At 44.7% G+C, this 25194-nt stretch overlaps 1 protein-coding gene across 2 annotated transcripts in view; it reads left to right on the top strand.

Moving 5' to 3' along the window:
- CCPG1 (cell cycle progression 1) overlaps positions 1-25194 on the top strand; it is a 387788-nt gene that overhangs the window by 304500 nt on the left and 58094 nt on the right. For both annotated transcript variants that reach the window (XM_078684863.1, XM_078684864.1), the window contains exon 7: positions 8993-9114. In XM_078684863.1, the coding sequence (XP_078540989.1) occupies positions 8993-9114 (122 nt within the window). The remainder of the gene's footprint in view (positions 1-8992; positions 9115-25194) is intronic.

Here is a 25194-nt window from a genome sequence, read left to right as displayed (position 1 = left end):
TGATGGGTTCTCCTTTCGAACCCTTACACAAGTGTCCCATGAGGCTTTTGTCTTTTAAGACGGTCTTCCTCATTGCGATCACCTCGGCAAGGAGGGTAAGTGAGCTTCAAGCTCTTAGTTCCAAGCCCCCATTCTTGTCCATTCATGCTGAACGAATGGTTCTTAGGACCATGGCTGCTTTTCTCCCTAAGATGGTAACTCCCTTCCATCTAGGACAATGTATTACCCTTCCTACCTTTTATCCTCCCCCTCACCCTTCCAAGGAGGAGGAAAGACTACACCGTCTGGACCCCAAAAGGGTGGTGAGTTTTTATCTCGATAGGACTAAGGACTATCGGGTGGATGACCAGCTCTTCGTTGGATTTGCTGGCTGCAAGAAGGGAAGAGCGGTGCACAAGTGCACTCTTTCAAGATGGATCATGCTCTGTATAAAGATCTGCTACTCTTTGGCTGGTAAGGAACCTCCAGAGGGTATAAGAGCTCACTCTACTAGAGCTAAGTCGTCTTCTACTGCTTTGTCTAGGGGTGTGCCTGTAGAGTATATTTGTAGGGCCGCGACTTGGACCTCCCTCCACACTTTCGCGAAGCATTACTGCTTGGATGCCGTGGTTAGGAGGGACGGTCACTTCACACGCTCTGTCCTCCAGGATTTTTTGGTATAGATGAGTGGACACCCTCCTCCGGGAGTGGGGACTGCTGTGGGACTCTATTCACAAGGTGAGGGATCCACTGGCAGATGTATCTATCAGAGGAACAAGTGGGATAGACTCTCAGCCTGTGGTGCTTCGCCCCTTTCATCGAGTCACTTGCGATATGCTGGAGCAATCCCTGGCATCCCATCCATGCCAATTAACGGGCAAGCTAGAGTATGACCTTTCCATCTTCCAGTCTTGGCTTATACAGCGCTTTGATGAGTTAGTCCCTATTCCTGCTAAGCCAAAATTTGGCCAACGTACTTCAGCTCCTTGGTTTACTGCTGAACTCCACGAGATCAGGAGAAGCTGTAAGAAGGCCGAAAGAATTTGGCGCAAAAACTATGAAGCCCCTTCTAAGGCGATGTATAAAGATCTTATTAAAACTTATCATAAGGCCATTGTGGTGGAAAAGAAACTGTACTTTGCCAAAAGGATCGACTCGGCTAGCAATATTAGCAAGGAAATTTTTAAAATTGTGAAGGAATTTACGGCTCCCACTGCTCTCCTTCCCAAATCTTCCTCTTCCGAATCCTGGGTCAAGCAACTGGCAAGTTTTTTCTCAAATAAAATCCTCAATATTCAGGCGTCTTTTCAGCCTGATATTCTTACTAAAGATCCTGGCATTTTAGCGCCCGGGTTGTATATCTCGTCTGATTGTCCCACTTTTGCAGTCTTTCCATCCCTGACTCCTCAGATGTCGCTGGATCTTCTACTTAAGCTGAAATCCGGATCTCCATCTGACCCTACCCCGCAAAAATGTTGGCAAAAATGGCCCGTGTTCTTAATCCTTTGGTTAATCCTCTTCTTAATGCCTCTCTTGAATCGGGTGTTGTCCCCAAGGCGTGGAAAAAGGCGCATATTGTTCCACTGATAAAAAAACCAAATTTGGACCCTTTGGTGCACTCAAACTACAGACCAATTTCACTGCTCCCTGCCCTGGCTAAACTAGTGGAAAAACATGTGCATTCCACTCTGTCTGTCTTATTTCTTAGAAACACATAACATCCTGCATTCAACCTAGTCAGGGCTTCGTTCCAATTTGAGTACCGAGACAGCACTGCTGGAGATAACTGAGTCTATCAAGGAGGTGACAGATCGTGGAGGGAAGGCGATGCTGGTATTATTGGATCTTTCCGCGGCCTTTGATACCGTCCCTCATAACCGTCTTCTTTTAAGACTCCAGGAGATTGGACTCAGAGGGATGGTATTAAATTGGTTTGAGTCCTTCCTGTCCGAGCGCCAACTACTTATCTGGGTCCCTCCTTTCTCAGCGGCTGTTCCTCCACTGGCAGTAGGTGTGCCACAGGGGTCGGTACTGAGTCCTACCCTTTTTAATATTTTTCTATCCCCCCTGGCTGAACTGGTGGAGCCCTATGGTGCCCGAATTTTGACCTACGCTGACGATACGCAGCTTCTTTTCACTTGTGATAAGAACACTGAGTTCGATGGCGATTCGATCAAGAGCTGCCTTGAGGCCGTTTTCTCCTGGTTTCAGCGTAACCAGCTAAAATGTAATTCAGATAAATCTGAAATTATTTTTTTCGGCGGTGCCCCTGACACTCATTGGAAATCTTGGTGGCCTGTGGATATGCACCCTCCGTCTTCACCCACCCTGGTTGCTAAAAATCTGGGTGTCAAAATTGACAACGGATTAACTTTTAAGCCCCAGATTCTCAGTCTGGTTGGCCAATGTTTCGCCCTGCTGCGCATGCTCAGGAAATTTCTCCCTTTCATCTCTTTTTCTCACAGGAAAATTACAGTCCAGGCATTGATCGGCTCTAGGCTTGACTATGCCAATGTTCTTTATCTAGGGCTCCCAGAGTACCTTCTAGCTCGCCTGCAAACTGTTCAGAATTCTGCTGCCAGGGCCATTTTTGGCCTTAGTCGTAGGACTCACACTTCAGCCCTTCTCGACTCGCTCCACTGGCTTCCAGTGAGAAAGCGCATACTTTTTAAGACTCTAACCATGACTTTTAAATCCTTGCATGATATTGGTGCTGTCTATCTAAGGAAACGTGTCCAATTTTACTTCCCTTCCAGATCTCTACGTTCTGCCACTCAAGCCCTGGCCATCGTTCCAGCTACTAAGCGTGCCTGTATCGGGGGACGCTCCTACAGATTATTGGCACCTCAGCTTTGGAATAAGCTTCCCCTTTTTCTTAGGAAATTAGACAATCTGTTGGCCTTTAGGAAGGGTCTGAAGACTTGGCTTTACGGCCTTTAGTCTGCTTGTGTTTCCGGTTTCCTCTGCAGATCTATATAGCGCCGGGACACTCTGCCCGAGTAGCCGCGCGCTCTACAAGACACTCCCATAACATAACATAACAAGTTACTTACCTTCAGTAACGCTTTTTCTGGTAGATAGAGTATCTGCCTGTGGATTCCTCACTGACCCACCCGCCTCCCCGTTGTCCACTCGTCTATACCGAAGTTGTTGTAATTCATTTACTTTATTGTCAAGGGGTTGTTTATTTCAAATGTTTTATTGCATTTGCTTCACACTGTGTGTTATCTTGACATTTGTGTACTGTGTATACTATGTATATTTCTACTGTCGTTGGTCCGTCCGTGTGCCTCAAAGGCACGGAAAAAAGGGCGGAACTGACGTCATCACGCCGGCGTGGGCCTTTTGTAGTGTCGGTGACGTCAGCGCAGTCGCGTGCGATGCCGTGCCTATATGACGTCATCCACGTCCACGTCGGCGTGAAACTACAAAAGAATTTCCGAATGTTGCTGACGCAGGGGGGATATTCACAAGGTGAGGAATCCACTGGCAGATACTGTATCTACCAGAAAAAGCGTTACCGAAGGTAAGTAACTTGTTCTTTTTGTAAAATGCTAATGTAGATTTCACCTTATATAAAAAAATATGGGATTAACGTAGCCGAAGTGTCATTTCACATATCTGTATTAATTTACAACAATTTGCTTTGACAACATTCTTTAAAAACCATCCTAAACACAACATGCATTTTGTTGAGAGGTTAAGACGAGAAGACCAAGTCTAAAGCTAAGAAGAACATGCCTAAATTCTGGATTCAGAATGAATAATGATAATTACTACTACCCAACATATTTTTCACTCCTGTCCAGAGTTCAAGATTGTATCCCTCCCACGTAGTTCTTATCCTCTGTAGCAGATTCCCAAAATGCTTTTTCTTTTCAAAAGGTGCTATTCAGTCCATGGTCTATAAAGGTAGTGTCTGACAAACAAGTGCCATATTTTGCTCCCAAATACGTGGCACTTATATTTTCCAGCCCATACGAAATCATTGTCCAAATTTTCGCTAAAGTAGACGCCTCCACACAATTCAGGTCCCTCCTTGTGAAAATGTGGCATGCATTTCAGCAGTAGTATTTAATAACTGAAATCCAAGCTTTGAGGCTCAGTCACAGTGCAATGAGATAACGCAAATGTTCTTTTTAGCTGTCTCAAGACCAGTACATTTAGCAGTTGAATTCAAAATGCTTTTGGGGACCCCATACAAAGAAGCAGCTGTACGCCCTTAACAGTAGTGCTATAGATTATTCATACAGGCCACTGTAACGTGCTAGATTCCTCCCATAGACAGACGTCAAAGCATTACTGGCCATAAATCCAATGCCTTTCCTCCATTTCAGGGTATTTAGAAAAGTATCCCCTAAGTACTTTATTCCTTTACAGTGGCCAGTAGTTGCCTACCTAAAAAGCAGGTTTAACTTATTTTTCTGCATCTTCTCAATATAATGATCTTGGTTTTATTGGTTGTTAATCTATTAATATTACAGTATTCATTCAGTAGATCCGGTTGATGTTGCAGATGTTGAACATTGGTTCTCTCCGTACTCACTAGCTCTTTGGTGTAAAAAAGGACATTAATGAATTTCAAACTAACCCTTAGGCGGCAGCTCTGAGAATTTACTAAAGCCCAACGGAGGTCTTTCAGAAATAAAGAAAACAAGCATTTGCAATGCAATTGGTCTCGCTTTTGGGTCCATATATGTATTTAGCTAAAAAGCACATTAGCCTGGGCGCTAAAACATCTACTTTTCTTTAACATGGAGGGAAAGTAAGCACCAAACTTCAGAACATGCCAGGTATGGGAACACATAGAAAGAAATACTGCCTATCAGCGGGAAATTGTATTGTCCAAAGCTCTGTTTTTTAATATAAAATCGGCCCCTTCAGTGGTCATATCACTGACAATACAAGATTTGGAAAAAAATATTATTGTCTACGGGTGCTCGTTGAATAAAAGTTTCCACGGCCTGGAATCTAGGGAATGCTAAAGTGATTCTGGTATTTTACTGACCTCTGCTGGTTGTGTTCTATCAAGAAAGTTAAATAGAACCAATTGCTGGAAAAATAAAAAAAAGAAAGTCCCTAAGTAGAAAGCAATTCTGGTATTTTACTGACCTCTATTGGTCGTTTTCTATCAAGACAGTTAAATAGAAGCAGTTGAACAGGAAAAAAAGTCCCTAAGCAAAGGCGGAAGCAGACCAGTCCTAGGGCTGATCTCCAGATCCCACAAAGTACATACAACAGATCTTACAGACAGCGCAAGCCCTGTCTAGGCTCGACCTAAAAACAAGGGAGAAGGATGGGTTGCGATAAGACACATCCCTGGTTTAGCCATTTTTCAATTGGGATCTTTTTTGAGAATTAACTATGACAATCAGATTGTGCTGTGGTCTAGGTGGAATTGCGAAGCCGTCTAATCCTGTATGAAAGGCTGCTTATAATCTCCATGACCTTCAATTTCTGTCACAGCAACTCTCTAACTTCCAATTCATAAGCATCACTGGTCATTGAAACAGGAATATAGGCTACTCCTACCCATTGCTGTTGACTTCCAGGCCGTGTAGCTTAAAGCAAAAATGTAGTCCAGTGAATTCATTCCAGACCTGAACCAAGCTTGTTCCCAAGGGATTGATCCATACCTAGTTGTCCATCCTCTAGATGGAACAAAAGGATGGGTCGAAGAGCTTATTGAGAAGAAGGGAGGTCAAGCGATAAGTGCTTGGACCTATTCTGTTGCCTGTCTTGAAAATTGGTTTTATACGTGAGCCTGTCCAAGGTTATGATTGTGAGCTAGTACATAATGAAGTTTGGAAGAGTATATAGTAAAGCTTTACCTGGCAAAAGAGGGGCTATTTTTAACAAATGCAGTTGGGATACCATTCACAACATTGGCCCTTCTATTCCTTAATGACATATTTTATTATTTTGTCTTTTCAGAACCAACTTTTCGTAGCTTCATCAAATGTTATTTTGATCATCATTGATTCACCACCTGATTAGCCTTTAAATAGTAGAGCTAAGTGGTGCACCCAATCCATTTCAGGGATATTTGGTTCTAGAAGTGAACGGGAACCATTAGTACGCTCAGATACCAATCTCCCAAAGTACCTCATATCACATCATTAACAGCTGTCTTCATCTGAATACAGACAGCACCCTTCGTATTTTTTTCTCTTATTAAACTTGTGTGATCAATTTAGGAATTTTAAATTGCATAGACCATTTGGGAGTTGGGTCTCAGCGCTATACCTTAAGGTCCTGTGAAGGTGTTGGTCTTCTAAGGCATTTACTGTCAAACCAAAAAGAAAAGGTATTAGGTTAGCATCACTAGATATTGTTGACAGTAGAGATTGTAATATCTATTTGTGCTGACTAAAAAGGCTTGTATACCAAAATCAACCAGTTTAAGGAAGCAGGTTCCTCCCAACACCCACACTTTTTGCTCCATTTGGACCCCAGTGCTGATGGTTTTGACTCAGAGTGCACTGAGACCTGCTGACCAGGCACCAGTTCCAGTGCTCTCTCCCTGAAATATGATGAATGTGAAATGGTATCCCCAGTTGCCAAGGACTTTAGCACTATAAAAGTCCCTGGTAAGGGGAACTATTGGTACCCAAGGCAGGGGAGCTAAAGGGGTCACCAGAGCCTTCAGCGCTGATGACAGCAGGCAAACAATTAGACTGCTGAAGCAGTGCAAACTACTCGAACTCTGCTTTGCCCTCATCATGAGAGGCAAAATCAAGGCACAGTTTTTATTATATGCTATTCACCCTTAAGGTAGGCCTCCTGAGCCCTGAAGGTAGGCACGTTACATGAAAGGTGTTGACATACAAGTGCAAGCTTGTATGCACTTATAGTAGTCCATTTCCTTTAAGGGTTACTATAAGTGTTCAGGGGCCCCCAATATAACATGCCAGCTTCCTTATGGTCTCACTGTAATATGTCCTGTTTGGTATCAACAACTTGTCTAATCAAACCCGACTTGTTCCAAAAGTTGGATTTATTGTGCCATGCACCCAGATGGCTTCCTTAGAAGTTGCCATCCTGGTTGCCCCAGCCTTTCCTGTGCCTTGGCTTGCAGCTTGTAGCTGCTGCCACCAAGACAGGAATCTGACCCCTTGCCAGGAGGTGTGAACACTCTCAGGAGTCAAAAACAAAGGACTGCCTGGGCGGGAGGTGTCACCCCCCATCCCCCCACCCCCCACAGGATGGTTAGTATAGTGGCACATCAAGACGGTGAACTTCAAAGCCCTCACCAACTCTGATATGCAATCAGGCTTCTCCCCAGAGGAGGTAAAAGCCATCCCCCTCCCCTAGACATATTTGTAACTCTGGCAGGTTGGAAAATTAGGTAGTCGGGGGGCGTACACCCCCCAAAGGCTAATCACACCGATGAGATGGGCTACCTGGTCTTTACAGGCGAAGAAGGGTTCTGCCATTTTTAAAAGTGGCAGAAGCTAGGCTTCTGGGTGAAAAGGGGCCACCTGCCACAGGAAGTGGTCAACTCGGAGCCTGTTTAGTTGCTGGGGCTGGTACCCCATTGGCTACCAGCACCCACACCCCTAACACCCCTAAATCTAGGATTTAAGGGGTTTCCCTGGCACCAGAACCTAAGATCTGGTCAGCTTTCTACAAAGGACAAAGCAGAGAACCGAGTCATCAACTGCAGGGCCTGCACAAAGCAAAGGTGCGATACCCTGCAATTTTAGCAGCCACCCTGCAAATGAACAACTGTGACTCGTTCTCGACCAGAGACCAGTTCCAAGGAAAAGAGGAACTCCTCTGCGAGCCAAAGACCGCTCCAGAACTCCCTTTGACTAGAGGCTCAAGTAAAATGCCCAGGTAAAACACGCTTCTGTAATCAGAGAATAACTGGCCATCGGACCCTCCAAGGCATTGCCCAAAAGTAAATGGTCTAGTGCATTGTGGGAAACGTAGTCCTAACCTCCAGCAAGTTTCAGGCAGCTACTGTTTTCCCCGGACTCCAGGACATTGCAAAAACCCACGGCTGGGTTTGCTGTAACCAAGGCTTATTGGTGGCCTGCCAGATACCACTAACTTTACTCAACTCTGTGCCTTGAGAAAACTCTGCAACACCTTCAAGCCCGATGCCTAAGTTACCCCGTTGTTGAGCTTTTGAGCCCCTTTCCTCACCAGCCATCCAAGTAGCAAAACCAGCAACCGCTGATCTTGCATTCAGCCCCCGGGACATCCATCACTACTCTGCACCCGGTTCCTTCAAGCCAGGTAAAATTCAACTGACTGCCAGACCCTGGTCCTGGGACCCGCATCACTATGACACCCAGTGGTTTCCACTGAACTCGAACTGCAAGTGACCGATTGTCACTAGTGCTTTTTCCCATTGACTGCAAGGTTATCATATTGCAAGAATGAAATGCCCCGATTTATTTTTCCTTTTAAAACCCTAACTCAGTTTATACTCCACCGATTGTCTTCATTTTGGTGTCTACATTTATGTAAAAATCTGCTTTATGTTTATAAATTGGTGTCAGATTTATTTTGTATTTTGTCAATGTGCATGTTGGTACGTTGGAATACTTTACACATGTTTCTATATTAAAGTCTGAGTGCTCTGTGCCACACTACCAGGACTGAGCTAGGGATTTATTTGTGTGAATCCAAAGGACCTTCTTCGGGTAACGTGAATGTATTGCATAGGGAAGCCTAACCAGCCTCACCACATAATACCCCACTTTCCTACAGTAAGTATTCAGGTTGGTACATTACCCATATATTTGACCATTGATGCAATAGATCTGTTTTCTATCCATGTATCGATGGTGGTGTTCACCCATACGTAGCAAAGAGTTAAGCTTTTTGTTCACATTTTCTCTGTCACTTTGTATGTATGTGAAATGTACCACATATCTAGATGCTTTATTTGTAATAACAATTAACAAATAATAAGAAACTTATTGATTTGTGAATGTACTGTACAGTTTTAGGATGCGTATAGGAAATAAAAAGAGTACTTATGATACTTTTCCCTTAATAGGAACCATTCAAATACGAGAACATCAGAAGTATGTTGAAAAGATCCTTGCAGAGGAACTAAGTGATATGAAAGACGACCTCCATCAGTGCCAAAAAGAACAAGAAACCTCTGGAGGTCTGAAGGTAAGTGGTGCAGTCACTTACACTCTCCATATTTTTAAGAAGAAGTTTGTTGTGCTGCTGATGTTCCAAAAGTTAATTTATATTATAATATTACAGGTGATATTCTAACCATGGAAGTAAATTGATTCAACAAACAAGAAGGCCTACTGTCTGAATTTGTAGTTTATTAATTTTGTCAAGCACATGAATTATTTGATTCTTAAAAGTTCGTTTTGCTTTATATCAGCATGTGAAATAAGTCAAAGTGCACAAAAGGTGAATAATAAGTAATGTAGAGTTTTTTCCCCTCAATTACTAGACACAAACCACATCTCTAAACTTAAACTGTCACCAGGTTTAAACATAAATGCTGATTATTTGTCGATATTGTCAATCTTTTTGTTGAAAGTACATATTGGAACTTAAGACCAGAGATGTGTTTGCAGCCTTCCATAGATTTTCATGTCCTCAATACCCCTCCTCAGACACATATGCTTTTCTGTTGTACTTTAAGGCTCATGAGCCTCCATTAAATCTTTCTTTAATTATCTGTGGCACTGCTGCTCCTTAATAGTAGTCTAATCCTGAAGATTACTCATCTTCGACTTTTCTTAAGGTGCCAGATTGGATCCATAAAATTATTCACCAGTCCTTCCAATCAGAGCTATGTGGCACTGCTACAGCCTTCCCCCTTGAAATGATGTCTTTGCTTCATCAAAGCAGCACCTGCTACTGTGATGTGCATCACAGACTCGATCATCTTGATCTGCTTAATGTTTTCATGATATCATCACAGGATTTTCTGGAATTGTTTTTTACATTTTCTGTTCTTTTACCTTGGAGCTGGTCACCAGCATAGTCATTAAGTTGTACATGATGTCTAAAGTGTAAGAGGCAGATGTTTATGTGCGACACCGTTAACCCTCCCAACCTCCCTCCTTACCTCCATGTATGGTTTGATCAGAACTACATTAAATACTTCTTTAATGCACCCAAAGCTGTCGGGGATAAAGAAGTTAACCTTTTAAAAAACTTTTTGGGTTTAGCACCATTATAAGAAGGGGTATAATCATGGTCCACTTAATGGGGCCAGCTGGTGTCTTACCGCCTACCTGAAGAGTAGGTTTCCCTCTCAACACTCCAAGAAAAGGGATCCCAAAATTAAGTAATTTTCTTCATATAAAAAATGTGGCTCTGATAAAGGTGCCGAAATCTACGCCAAAGGACACCGTAACAACTCCTAAGGCTAAAGACAAGCAGCAACCATGTCCGGAACCGAAAAAATCGGCGCCAGCAAAGGTTCCGCAAGGAGAAGACCTTTTCCAACCTGATCCTCTACAAAAGAAGATCTACATTGACCCAAAGACAGGTCATGTATCCACTACACCACACAGGAGGAGGAAGTCAGACACAGGACCTGCACCTGCAGTGCCTGTCAAGAAGAAGGACTCTGCCACATCTCCTATGCACCCTTCTTCTCCTATACTTCCTTCTCCTTCATCTCCTGTTCCTCTTAACATTTCACCTCAAAATTCTCTTCAAAACTCTCCTCCTCATTTTTCACCACATACACCTCCAAATGATGATGAGTATAGCATAGGGGGAGGGGTAGACCCAGATGAGCCTTTCATCTATCATGGGGTCACCATGCATTCAGATGAGGCAGAGGAAGACTTCTTATTAGAAACGTTTGAACAATCACAAAAGTCTGTTCAAATTCTGCCGATGATTAAAGGGGTCATCAAACATGCTCCAGAAGTATTTAAAGATCCTGTACGTGCTAGGATTCTAAACCCTAGAATTGAGAAAAAGTACAGGCCTGCTCCTGGGGATCCTGCCTACATTAAAGGACAGCTACCCTGGATTCTCTTGTCGTGTCAAATGCTAGAAAAAGAGCAAATTCACAGACATCAGGTGAAGCACCACCCCCTGAAAAAGAATCTAAGGTGATAGATGCTTCAGGCAAAAGGATAGCTGCACAAGCTAGCAATACATGGCGTATAGCTAACACACAAGCCCTCCTTGCAAGATATGACAAGGCTCACTGTGATCAGTTAGAGACACTACTACAACATCTACCTGACCAATATAAGATGAAGGCAAACAATCTTATACAAGAAGGCAAGTTAATTTCAAATGCCTCAATCAAGTGCGCACTTGATGTAGCAGACACTGCATCTAGATCTGTAAACACTAGTGTCCTACTTAGACGTCATGCGTGACTACGCATTTCAGGATTTAAGCAGGAAGTGCAAACTACCATCTTAAATCAGCCATTCAACCAACATCAAGTGTTTGGACCAGAGGTAGACACAGCACTTGAGAAAATGAAGGAAGACACCGATACAGCCAAATCTGTGGGTGCTTTGCAATCCGCACAAGCTAGAGGCTCCTTTCGTCGCTCCTTTTATAGAGGAGGCTCCAAACAGACTGGAGCAGACAGTACAGCTTCCTTCAAATCCAATACAGACATCCTCCAGTAAAGGATATTTTAAAGGCGGCTATAGAGGCAACAACAGTAAAAGATGAGGTTGAGGTAACAACAATAATCGAACCTCTTCCACCACAAAAAAGTGACTTCCCTCTGCTCCCCCAACAGCACTCCACTCCTGTGGGGGGCAGACTAACACAGTTCCTACCTGTCTGGAATTCCAGGATGGGTTTTTGTTAAATTATTCATATGTTTCCATTTCAGATTACTGTGTCACATATTGATCTGTACATCCCAGCCCTGACGAAGGTGTAGCCCAGGCTGGGGCCACACTCCGAAACGTTTTTTTCTTGGGGATATTTTGACTGATCTCTTCTCCATCTCCCCGAGAATTTATGTCCATTCTGTAACATGTAGATCAGCCAGCTGCTGTCATGTACCTTGATATGTTGTCTGTATGTGGTATGGAATGTATGTTATTTTGGAATGTATGTTGGAATGGAAGGTATGTTTGAGATTGATATGTGGGACTATTATGATGAATTACACTTTGAATTTTAAGAAAAGCTCATATTTTGTTTGATATTTATATTTACTGAAGAATTGTATCATGTAATAAAATCTTTATAACTGTGTAAACTTGCTACTCTCTGTCTTGTGGAGCACTTTTTGTAATTATCTAATGACCTCTTCTTGAGGCTTTGATTGAATTTGACGGGCAGGTCTTTTTTCTGATTGTGTTCTTGGAATTCCATCACAACGGAAAGGTGAGTAAGACAAATTATCCAGTATGGCTACTGCCTCGAACTTTCAGCTACCCCCCCACACATACCACCCAGGCGGCGTCCAATGTCTGCAGAACATCTTACACTGCTCAAACAAGAAGTCCTATCTCTTCTTCAAAAGGACGCAATAGAAATAGTTCCTTTACAACATCAAGGAACAGGGGTTTACTCACTGTATTTTCTAATACCCAAAAAGGACGGGACACTAAGACCAATTCTCGACTTCAGGCCCCTCAATCGCTATATACACTCAGATCATTTTCATATGATCACTTTACAGCAAGTGCTCCCATTGCTGCAACAAGGCGACTTCCTTACAAGACTAAAGGAAGCCTAATTCCACATTCCTATACATCCTTCTCACAGGCAGTATCTGAGGTTTGTACTGGAAGGACAGCATTATCAATTCAAAGTCCTTCCATTCGGGGTAACAACTGCACCAAGAGTGTTCACAAAGTGCCTAGCAGCAGTCACATCTCAGAAGACAACAGATACATGTCTTCCCATATCTAGACGATTGGCTCATAAAAGCCAAGTCATTCAATCAGTGTGTCCAACACACATCTCAGACAATTCAAACATTGCACGACTTAGGGTTCACAATCAACTGCACCAAGTCGCACCTACAGCCCTCTCATGTACTTCAATATTTAGGGGCTACAATAAACACGTCTACAGCTCTAGCGTATTCCAGTCCATCAAGGATACAGAGCATTCAAGCCTTAGTCACAAAGTTTCAACATCAACACTCTCTGCAGTGGTGGAACACCAAAAACTTGACAAAAGGGCAGCCGTTCCTCGAACCTGTTCCACAAATAGTACTTACAGCAGACACATCTCTCACAGGATGGGGAGCCCATCTCCTACATCATACAACTCAAGGGCAATGGACCATTCAACAAAGATCGTTCCATATCAACCACCTAGAGCTGCTAGCAATATTCTTAGCGCTCAAAACTTTCCAAGTACAAAACAAAGCTGTCTTAATCCGGACGGACAACATGACAGCCATGTACTAAATACAAAAACAGGGGGGGGGGGGATGCACTCTCTACAGCTGTCCCAGGTTGCACAGAACATTTGGAGATGGGCCATTCCACAAAGCATATATCTGTTAGCAGAACACCTTCCAGGAGTTCACAATCAGATAGCAGATCTGTTAAGTCGACAGACGCAACAAATTCACGAATGGGAACTACATCCGCAAGTTCTTTTATCATTCTTTCACAAGTGGGGTCATCCAGACATAGATCTGTTCGCCACACACGAAAACGCAAAATGCCCAACCTTCGCTGCCAGGTTTCCACACCCGCTGTCCAAGGGCAATGCAATATGGATGAACTGGTCAGGCACATTTGCGTACGCTTTTCCGCCACTACCAGTAATACCACTAATAGTGCTCAAGCTACGACAACAGTCGCTCAAACTGATTTTAGTAGCTCCCACATGGGCACGCCAACCGTGGTATACAACACTGCTAGATCTATCCCTAGTTCCACACCAAAAACTACGTCTGACACCATCCCTGCTAACGCAGAACCATGGAGACATCAGACATCCAGACCCAAGCCAACTGAATCTGGCGATCTGGCTCCTGAGGTCTTAGAGTTTGGTTATCTTAACCTACCACAAGACTGTATGAATATCATTAAAGAAGCCAGGAGTCCTACTATTAGAGCTTGCTATGCTGCTAAATGGAAAATATTTGCCATTTACTGCAACAATAACCAAATTGATCCCCTAGATGCTTCCATACAAAATATCATTTGCTACTTTCTACATTTACAAAGATGTAACTTTGCATATTCATCTATACGCCTACATCTGGCAGCAATTGCAGCATATTTACAAAATAGACAACATCTGTCTTTATTTAAAGTTCCTGCTATTAAAGCATTTATGGAAGGATTTAAAAAAATTATTCCTTCCAGGTTACCACCCTCTCCAGAGTGGAACCTAAACATTGTTCTTACAAGGCTCATAGGACCACCTTTTGAACCTCTACACAAATGTGAACTGCAATTCCTCACATGGAAAACAGCTTTTCTAGTAGCTATTACCTCTCTTAGGAGAGTTAGTGAGATTCAAGCTTTCACTATACAAGAACCTTTTTTACAATTACACCGTAATAAAGTGGTTCTCAGAACAAATCCTGAATTCCTTCCAAAAGTCATTACTCCGTTTCATTTAAATCAATCCGTAGAGTTACCGGTGTTTTTCCAAAACCCAGACTCTGTAGCAGAAAGAGCTCTACACACCCTAGACGTTAAAAGAGCTCTTCTCTATTATATAGATACGACCAAGTCCTTTCGCAAAACAAAGCAATTGTTTGTATCTTTCTCTCCACCACATAAGGGCAACCACATCTCTAAAGCTGGAATTGCAAGGTGGATTGTAAAATGTATACAAATATACTATCAAAAAAGCAAAACTTACATTAACAGTTCCTCCTAGAGCGCACTCCACACGCAAACTAGGAGCCTCCATGGCTTTCTTAGGCAACATTCCCCTAGAAGACATCTGCAAGGTAGCAACATGGTCTACAACACACACCTTCACTAAACACTACTGTGTTGATGTGCAAGCCAAGCAGCAAGCTGCAGTAGGCCAGGCTATTCTAAAAACTTTATTTCAAACTACTGCAACGGATACAGGTGACCACCGCTAGAGGAGACACTGCTGCACAATCGATGCAAAGTGTAGAATCTGCAGCTCATATGCCTCGAACGGAAAATGCTACTTACCAGTGTGCATCTGTTCTTGGCATATAGAGCTACAGACTTCTACTCGCCCTCCCGCCTCCCCGGGACCCGTATCTGTTCCAGTTTCATCTTAATTAGATATACACATGGACATCCCTTCTTTATTCCTACTAACTCCATCATTTCCCATCATGGCGAAAAACAATCTAAGGATGGAGCCGATGCCCATGCGCAGTATCGTCCAAGGGAGGAGTCACCTTTCTTGTGACTACAAAAGACTTCTTCCAAGACGACGGCAACATGGAATCATCCGAGCCCATTACCAGGTGGCGATCTAAGGCAAAGTGCAGAACTCTGCTCCTCTACATGACAAGAACAGATGCATAGTGGTAAGTAGCATTTTTCTTCTTCTTCATGGGTTCTGAATTATGTTTTAGTAACCCTAAATATCGCGGTCTGTGTGGCATCCCGCAATATCTTGTAAAAAGGTGATTAAAATAACTGATTAGTTATACTAAAAACATTATTGCCAACATGCTCTTTTGATGTTTGCTTTAAAACCAAACTACGAATATCATCATACCATACCAATTATACATTCGAAAATTCCAGTTGAGTTTAGACATACATAGAAAAGCTTCACAGGCCAAAGCATTTTATATTTTGGCTCTTTTAACACATAAAATGAAAGAAAGCCATAGTTCTACAGACTCCGATATGTAAATCTATGCTGTTATTTTTATGGTAGTTCAGAAGATCCTCAGCTCCAGACTGCTGCACAGTGCCAGTTGGCCCTTAAGTCAGTTTTTTACCTCTATGATTAGGGTCCATGAGAACGGGGTTTAGCCCTTTATTGGGTTTATCACCTTTTCACACAACATTATTAATCCCATATAGAATAATGATTTTTAAACTGAAGAGGTTATAGTAAACCATTGTTTGTTCCGGAGGAAGTCGCTAACAATAGGTAAAGACTCATGGCGATTTCTTATGATGACGGTCTGACACAGAAAGTCCGTATGGTTCCCCCTCCATGAGGCCTTATTAGAGATTATATAAGGTCTCATGAAGGCATGTGATGTTTTAGTATAACCTTTACAGTTTAATCTTTATTTGGACTATCCTGCTCTTCTACCACAATACACAGGGGTAGGCTCAACTATTTTAGTTGGTTAGGGCCTTGCATTTTTGTCCTGATAAATGCCACTGACCCTTTGTGCATCTGCTGGCAGAAACATATTGCGATAAATAACGACAATGGTCCAATCGGAAAGACCAGCAAAAAAGGACAGAGCTAAATAAATTAACTTATCCTACTTTCGTTTATCCAAAACAACCTCCTCTACTCTAAGGAAGGGGGTGAAATATTGCTTCTATCAATTCGAGAGAGTGTATATCACAATATCAACTCTTATTACACACAGAGGTAAATGCATACATTTTTATATGAAAACCAACAGCATAAATACATTATTTTCACACGGTCGCTAGAAAAGAAAATGAGGGTATTGAGAGCTAAAACAGAGTGGCAGTGTGGAGGTTGTTTTGAATAAATGAAAGTAGGATATGTTAATTTGTTTAGCTTTGTCCTTTTTGCTGGTATCTCCGACTGGACCTTTGTTGTTTAGTTTTGCAATTTACCCAGGTCTTTTGTGTTATTTTTCTGTTTACCCATTGTTCCTGGTTTCCTGCCCACACCCTGTCCCTTTGCTGCTGGCCCCCCTTTCCTTTTGCTGCTGACCCCCCTTTCCTTTTGCTGCTGACCCCCCTTTCCTTTTGCTGCCGACCCCCCTTTCCTTGTGCTGCTGGCCCACCCCATTTACCTGTGCCGCTGACCCACCCTATTTCCCTGTGCCGCTTTACCACCCTCTTTCCCTGTACCGCTGACCCACCCCCTCTCAGCCCCCCTTTCTCTGTGCCGCTGGCCCACCCCCTTTCCCTTTGCCACGGTCCCACCTTCTTTCCCTGTTTTGCTGGATCCCCTCCCTCCCACCCACCCACCCATTTTCCCTGTGCGGCTGGCCCCCCTTCTACCTACCCCCTTTGCCTGTCGCAGGTCCCTGCCCCCTTTCTGTGCCGCTGGCCCTGGCCATCCACCCCTTTCTCTCTGCTACTGGCCCCGCCCACCCCCTTTCCCTGTGCTGCTAGCCCCCCTTCGGCCCACCCCTTTTTCCTGTGTTGCTGATCCTCCCCTTCCACCCACCCACCCCCTTTCTCTGTGCCGCTGACCCTCCCTTCCCGCCCACCCCCTTTACCTGTGATGCTGGCCCTCCCTTCCCGCCCACCCCATTTCCCTGTGACGCTGGCCCTCCCCTCCCGCCCACCCCCTTTCCCTGTGACACTGGCCCTACCCTCCCGCCCACCCCCTTTCCCTGCGCCACTGGCCCGGCCTTCCCGCCCACCTCCTTTCCCTGCGCCACTGGCCCTATCCTCCCACCCACCCCGTTCCCGGTTGCTGACATCCCCTTCCACCCACCCCTGTTCCCTGTGTCCTGACCCGTCCTCCCACCCACCCCAGGTCCCTGTGTCGCTGATCTCCCCCTCCCACCCACCCCCAATCCCTGTGTCGCTGATCTCCCCCTCCCACCCACCCCCAATCCCTGTGTCGCTGATCTCCCCCTCCCACCCACCCCCAATCCCTGTGTCGCTGATCTACCCTTCCCACCCACCCCCAATCCCTGTGTCGCTGATCTACCCCTCCCACCCACCCCCATTCCCTGTGTCGCTGATCCCTCCCCTGAAACAACAAAAAGGGAACTACCGGTCATCAAACGTTGAGACACAAGTAGGACTAGGAAAAAGTGGCATATGGATCAATGCAAACCCATACTCACTGAGTTGAAATAAATCCCATCAGCCCACCACGGTGGCGGAGCATCGTCATCTGGGAGTAGTTGTACATTGTATGAATGGTGCAGCCCACACCTATACAGGGGGAAAGCTACACTACAATCATAACCAGTGATCGATCCGGCCACAGTTATATTTCAATCAGTGGTGCTGATGATTTGCAATGCAAGAAAGTGTAAAGAAATGTGCAAAAAAGTTAAAATTGACTACTAAGACACAAATAACTTTAATGTGCGCTATCTTAGTGTCAAGACTAAAAACAGGTGTGCTGATAGTTTAAACATTTTTTTTTTTAATAAAAACTTTATTTTTCAGTTTACTTAACATATACAAGAACACCCAATTGGCATCACTACAATGTATGTATACAGTTCGACAACCTCATTATTGGCACTGAGGAACGTAGGCAGCATCGAGAGTGGTACGGGCTCATGTGGAAGAAACACAACAGCAGACAAATAAAACATCGTGAGGGAGCAGCCAAGCACATCACAACTATAGTTGGCATATAACTCTAGGGGTCACCCCCTCCCTCCCCATCAGACCCCAACCCAACTGGTGAATATACCCCACTACTTGCACTGTCAGACTCGCCATGGGAGGACTGCACCCTCTCCGCTAGTCCTGAGGCACACATGACTCGCCAGGCGAGTAAGTTATCCTGCAGTTTCTCGTCTCTCCGAGTAAGTTGGATGTGGGTTTCCTCAGCCAGGGTCCACTCCCTAACATCCCTCAGCCAAATGGGCATCTCCGGAGCCCTCTGTCCCATCCAAGTGATCGCCACCCTGCACCTGGCAAGCACCAACATTAATTGTAAAAGTTTATATGAGAGCTTCCTTTTCTTGGGTCTGGGGATTAACGCAAGCAAACAATGCAAGGGGTCCATCGCTATCTGAAGGCCTGTAGTGGTGACTATACGATCCACCACCCCCACCCAGAAACGCCTGACCGAAGGACAGTTCCAGGCTAAGTGTAAGAATCCCGCTCTCTCTGCGCTATATCTGAGGCAGCTGTCTCCTCTATCCCCAGAGATGCGCTTCAAGGAAACTGAAGTCAGGTAGGTGCGGTGTAAAAAATTAAAATGTATCAGTTTGAACCGTGCATTGCACGAGACCTTGCGCGTGAGGGAACCTATACGCTTCCGCTGCCCCTGCTCTAGCGCGGTGCTGAGATCTGCCTCCCAAGCCATCCAGGACAGCGGCACCGGTGGAGTGGAATCCTGTTTCATGGCCTTATACAGTAGAGAGATCAATTTACGCCCCTTACCATAGGAGAGGAGAATGTCCAATGTGTGGGTCATTGGTGGTGCGTCTGGGCACTGAAGCTAGGTAACCTTCACTACATCCTGAAGTCCCTGATAGTGCAAATATTGTCCTCTCCCAAGGCCGACGGCCTCCTCTGCCTGCTCATAAGTGAGGAAGGACTCGTTGGGGCAAAGGTCAGCTAGAACCCCGCAGCCACCCTCCCGCCAGGAGTGGAAGGACATGTATTTCTCTATGGCAACGATGGGGGCTAGTATCCAGACCGGTAGCTCCCTATGGAATGGTGCCCTCCATAGGACCCTCTTAGTAAACCGCTGCCAGATGACGGCCGCGTGCCGCACAACATAAGGAAGAGTCTCGTCCGCCCCCCTGCCCTGCATCAGGGCAACCTGTAGACTCCGGGTGTCCGCCTTACCCTGTGGTAAATAAATAAATAATTACCGGTACTATTTTTCTATACATTAAATAAAAAGGATAGCTCAATAAATAAGAGGCAGAATCCGAGGTGTCTGAGTCAAACGGGATTTAATCAGATGGCTTCAGCCTCAGGAAAAGAATGACATGGACTGGAATGGAATGGCAGCTGCAACGTCTCATCAACATTACAGAGTATATATAGTAAAACAGTACAATTGCATTGAATACAGTAGGCGTAACAAGTGACAAACGAAAGATAAGAACATATGGGCGTGAAAAGAAGGCGTGCACAGGGCGTGCACGAAGACATGTGATGTAGACGTCACAGAAGTGTCATAAATGGGTGGATACATGGAGGGGGCTACCTGGGCAGCTGGAACCTTTAACCTAGTGGTGCGCGCAAACGGGCCATGACGTGTAACTGGGGAGAGCTGGGGGCTCTGACTCTTGCACTAGAAGAGGAGACTAAAGTCTGGGATGTCAGGACGACATGTACCTATAGCATATCTGATATCTCATGTTTGGAGAACATGTTGATAGAATCTAAAAGTCATCAGGGGAAAGGCTACTTGTCACTAAGGCTGGTGCATGCATATATTACTTGATGTATTGCGTGTGCTATGAATCTTCTATGAACATTAATTCAGTAATTCTCTTACATGGAGACAGAAAGACTAGACTATAGATGAAGATGTTGATGCAGCTCGTTAGCTGGGAATGTGAAGCCGGGGAGCTGAACTGATAACTAGAGGCATAACATATTCTTGGCAGACAGGCAGGCAGGCCAGGCCGGGCACCGCGCTGCTTGGCAGAAAGTAAGCGAAGGGTCAGGGATGCGGGAGGGGCTGCATCGCTCCTCGGAGCAGGTTCAGGAGACTGGAGCTTGAATCTGGTGTCCGGGCCCTTTGAGGCCTAGAAAACGGGGACAACTCGATGCATTAACGTGCACAATGTAAGGACGTTGGCAACGTAGACCTAATACTTGTTGCTTTCAGGGGGACTAGATAACTGGCATACTAACGTTGGACACAACTGTAATTGCGTCTTTATTCGGGCAAGGGGGTAAATATGCATATCGATCATGCACATATAACATATAATGGGGAACACGTAGGGACACATGACAAGGCAAAATTCAATTTTCCTCATTCCCTCCTTGTGCCCTACGTTTCCATCAGGAAACATCAATATTCATGATACCATCTATCTGTTCATATAGCATCATTTGTTCGTCTCTTATCTTCTGGGAACGGGACTTCGGACTTGGAATACAAGAGGTAGCGCACAAGCCGCAAATCGCTGGGCCACATTGTAAACAGAGACAACAACTGAATATGACCATTACTACTATTCCTAGAAATGACAGTACTTTCCATCTCCAGGCAGATATTATACTCCAGAGCCAACCGGACCATGTCCAGTTGCCTGGATCCTGGTGTAACTGATGGGCAATTTTATGAAGTTTTGTTATAGCTGAATATACAGACGGTGCGTTATTAGGAATGAAAATGCAACAACTAGATCCGATGACTCTACAAGCTCCGCCCCTATCGGCCAGTATGACGTCAAGAACAAGGCGGTTTTGAAGCACGACAAATCTCATAGCAGATTGCTCTTCAGTTAAGTTACCTAGAGCGGAAGTAGTCTCATTCACTACTGCTTCAAGGGTTCTGGTTAACCTACGTATTAGCTTACTATTCTGGACAGGTCCTATGAAGAAAAAGAAACCTTTATTGAAATCTGTGTACTGTTCTAAGGCAGTTTCAGTCTGATCGACAATTGGGGACTCGATCTCCCTTCTATGTCTGACGTGTACTAGATGTGTATTTCTGTGATAATCGGATGGGGCTAGGAAAACTGGTGGCAGTAGGAAGGCAATGTAACATGTTCCATCCCAATCTAAGGGCAAACGTACATATGCGGTCTGACCACATACAAAATATGAATGACGTGAGGCTTTGAAATTAGATTTCCCACTGTCACTATACTCGACCACAGTAGTACAATCACTGTGTCCTAGGTGTACTGAACCATTCTTTCTGACACATAATTCGCCTTTCACTGGTAGAACTGTAATAGCAGGCAAATCTGGAGTAGTCTCGGACTGAACATTCAGAACCATGAAATTGGAGGAAAAATTACCTAGATCATATACTTCATTTTCTAGATCTAACCCTGTTCTATGGGAAAGACCTTCCTTGTCTGGGAAACATGTTCTATTCAAAAGGGACTTATCGTTCGAGGATGATGTTAACGTAAACCATGCTCCACACGAACCATTGTGTGAAAACGGATAGGGAAAGAGTGGCAGAACTCCCTTCGGTGTCTGGAAAGGGGGGAGTCGACCACACACCCAGCAATTAGTGGCATTGCTGGTCTGGTGTGAATAGTGTAACATATGGATGAAAGAATTGTTGCGCATGGCAAGTCGGTAGGATAACTCGTGAGGAGGTAGTTCACTAAAAGTGTGCTCTACTGTATCATTAGAGGAAAGATGTACATGTGAATCAAGAGGAGGAAAAAATACATGTAAAACATAACTTATGCATGTGATCATAAGACTCAGAAATAACATAAACAATAGGGTAATAATACATCGACTTCGCATATTTTTACAATAACGGATTCTCTTAGAGTTTCGACTAACTCTCTCACTATGTGGGTCTATCTCATACATGTCAGGAACCTGTCTAACCGCTTCACCCGAGAGGGACTTAAACAATTAAACTGTCTGACTTACTAGACCTCAGCTTTCGTTTATACTCCTGCTGCGGAGTTTTCTCTAACAGGGGGAGTTTAAAGTCAGTATCGGGGCAGTCCTTGAGAACGGGGCAGTCTTTGAAAAAAGTCTTTGGACGGAGTCCATGAAAACGTTTCACGTGGCTGGAGTGTAGCCACCCCTTCCGGCCCTCGATCTTCACAGCGGTCCTTGTGGTCATCAGAACAAGCTTCGGCTCCTTCCAGCGGGGCTCCAGCGGACTTGAACGATCAAAATTTCTTATCAACACCACGACCTCGTGCGGTTTCACCTGGGTGTTGTCTGGAAAGGCAGCCGCGACCTGTGAACGACAAGAGAGTAGTGCAGACATCAAGGAAGCTAGGTAATCTGTCAGCATATTACTGTCAACATCTGTAATCTTACGGGGCATAGGTGTACCCCACATGTTTGGGGGACGACCGAAAACAACTTCGAAGGGTGACAGACCTGAACGGGAGTGAGCGACCATTCTCATGTAAAAAAGGGCGACTGACAGTGCTACCAACCAATCTACGCCTTTCTCGGCACAAACTTTGGCAATGCGGATTTTCAGAGTCTGATTATGTCTCTCTACGAGGCCAGCTGCCTCGGGGTGTCGTACACAGTGGAACTTCCACTGGTACCCTAACAGAAGGGATACTTGTTTCATGAGTTCGGATGAGAATGGCTGGCCGTTGTCTGAATACACGACCCTGGGCAAACCATAGCGGGGGAAATACTCACGAACCAACTGCCTGGCAGTGGTCGCGGCAGTGTAATCTGGGACTGGATATGCTTCTGTCCATCTGGACAAAGCACATACAACTACGAGGACATACTTGAAACCTCGACATCGCTCCATCTGGATATAATCCATCTGGAGGACTTCAAAAGGGTGGTCAGGAGGATGGAATCCACCTTGTTCCACCGGAACACCTTTACCTGGATTGAACTGACAACAGATCATGCAGGTACGCACTTTCTGCTTTGCTGCTGCTCGTAAATGCTTGTTAAACCAAAGGTTCTGGATGCTGTCTAACATGGCCTTTTCTCCTAAATGTGCTGGACTATGTGCTGTATTAATAATGACTTGAACCATAGAGTCGGGGAGAAACCATGTGGCTTTTCCCTTCGTCAACCATCCTTGATCTGTCTGGACCCCTCCTTGTTCAGACCATTTCTTGATTTCGTCTAGAGTAGCATGTGACTGGATATCTAGTACGTCTTGTGTAGGGTCCTTAACTGTCATACAAGTTGTCGGGACTAGAACGTCTGGAATGTCTGGAGTCTGAGCTGTAAGCTTGGCTGTTCGATCTGCTAGATCGTTACCTTGGGAAATAACATCAGTGGCTTTCGTATGTGCTTTGCACTTCATAATGGCAATGGCTGTCGGTAAATGTATTGCTTCTAACAGAGCTTGAATGAGGGGGCCATGCTGAATCTTGGCTCCATGAGAAGTCAGGAAACCTCTTTCTTGCCAGAGTACTCCAAAGTCGTGTACGACTCCGAATGCATAACGTGAATCTGTGTATATGTTTACTTTCAGGTTCTTGGCTCGTATGCAGGCCTGGGTCAGAGCGATGAGCTCTGCTGCTTGAGCAGACAGGGTGTCAATACGATGTGTTTCTATAACTTCAGTTTCAGTAGTCACTGCATACGCGGCTACTAGTTCTCCTGTACTTGTTCTCATACATGAACCATCCACGTAAAGTGTCAGGTCTGGATCAGGTAAAGCAATGTCCGTCAAGTCTTGTCTTGGCTTTGTCATGGTGTTAATAACTTCCACACAGTCATGCGTGGCAGGATTTGAAACAGTCGAGGGTAACAGTGTAGCAGGATTTAAAATGTTGCAGCGTCTGATTTCTATGTGTGGCTGGAACAGTGTCAGTTCATAACCTGTTAAACGTGCAATTGTCAAGTGTTGAGTCTGTGTTCGGTTTAAAAGAATTTTCACGGAGTGTGGAACTTGTACTGTCAGGGAATGTCCTAACACTATGGAATCACTTTGTCTGATAGCTAGAGCTGTGGCTGCAACTGACTTGAGGCACGCAGGCAGAGCCTGGGCTACTGGATCTAATGTGCTAGAAAAATAAGCACAAGGCTTGTGTTGTCCTGCTTGATCTTGTGTGAGAACAGATAATGCTGTACCATCGCGTTCAGTAACAAAAAGTGTAAAAGGCTTACTGTAGTTTGGTGTCGCTAGAACAGGTGCTTGGCATAAAGCTTTCTTTAACTCATTGAAAACAAATGTATGTTCCTGGGTCCAAGGGAGGACAGTCGATGTCGCTGCCTCCTGTGTCGTTAACTGTATCAGTGGCTTGGCTAGATATGCATACTGAGGAATCCATTGTCTGCAGTAAGAAGTGAGGCCGATAAAAGCTCGTACCTCCTTCTGTGTCTTGGGCTGTGGAAGATGTGCTATTAACTGAATACGGTCAGGTGTCAACTGTCTACCCCTCTTGGACAGTAAGTGTCCAAGGTATACCACTTGCTGGACACAGAATTGCAGTTTGGAAGGGGACACCTTGTGCCCCATGTCTGCCAGGAAATACAAGACTGTCAGTGATGCACGTTCGCAGTCACGTTCTGTACGGGCTGTAATTAATAGATCATCGACATACTGGAGCAGGGCAGTGTCAGTTGGCATGTGAATACTGTCTAGTTGTCTTTTAAGTGCTTGACTGTAAATACTAGGACTTTCTGTGAAACCTTGAGGTGCACGTGTGAATTTATAGCTTCTTCCATTTAAACAGAATCCAAAAAGGAACTGGCTGTCTGGATGGATGGGGACACTGAAAAATGCGTTCTTAAGATCAATAACAGTAAAGAACTCTGCTTCAGAATCAATGGCAGTCAATAGGGAAGAGATATCTGGAACCACTGGGTACTGGGGTATGATACATTTATTAAGTTCTCG

The sequence above is a fragment of the Lissotriton helveticus genome, chromosome 3_2, assembly GCF_964261635.1.
Source record: "Lissotriton helveticus chromosome 3_2, aLisHel1.1, whole genome shotgun sequence".
Taxonomy (NCBI): Eukaryota; Metazoa; Chordata; class Amphibia; order Caudata; family Salamandridae; genus Lissotriton; species Lissotriton helveticus.
Note: the sequence above shows the minus strand (reverse complement) of the source record. Positions and strands in the feature narration are given on the sequence as shown.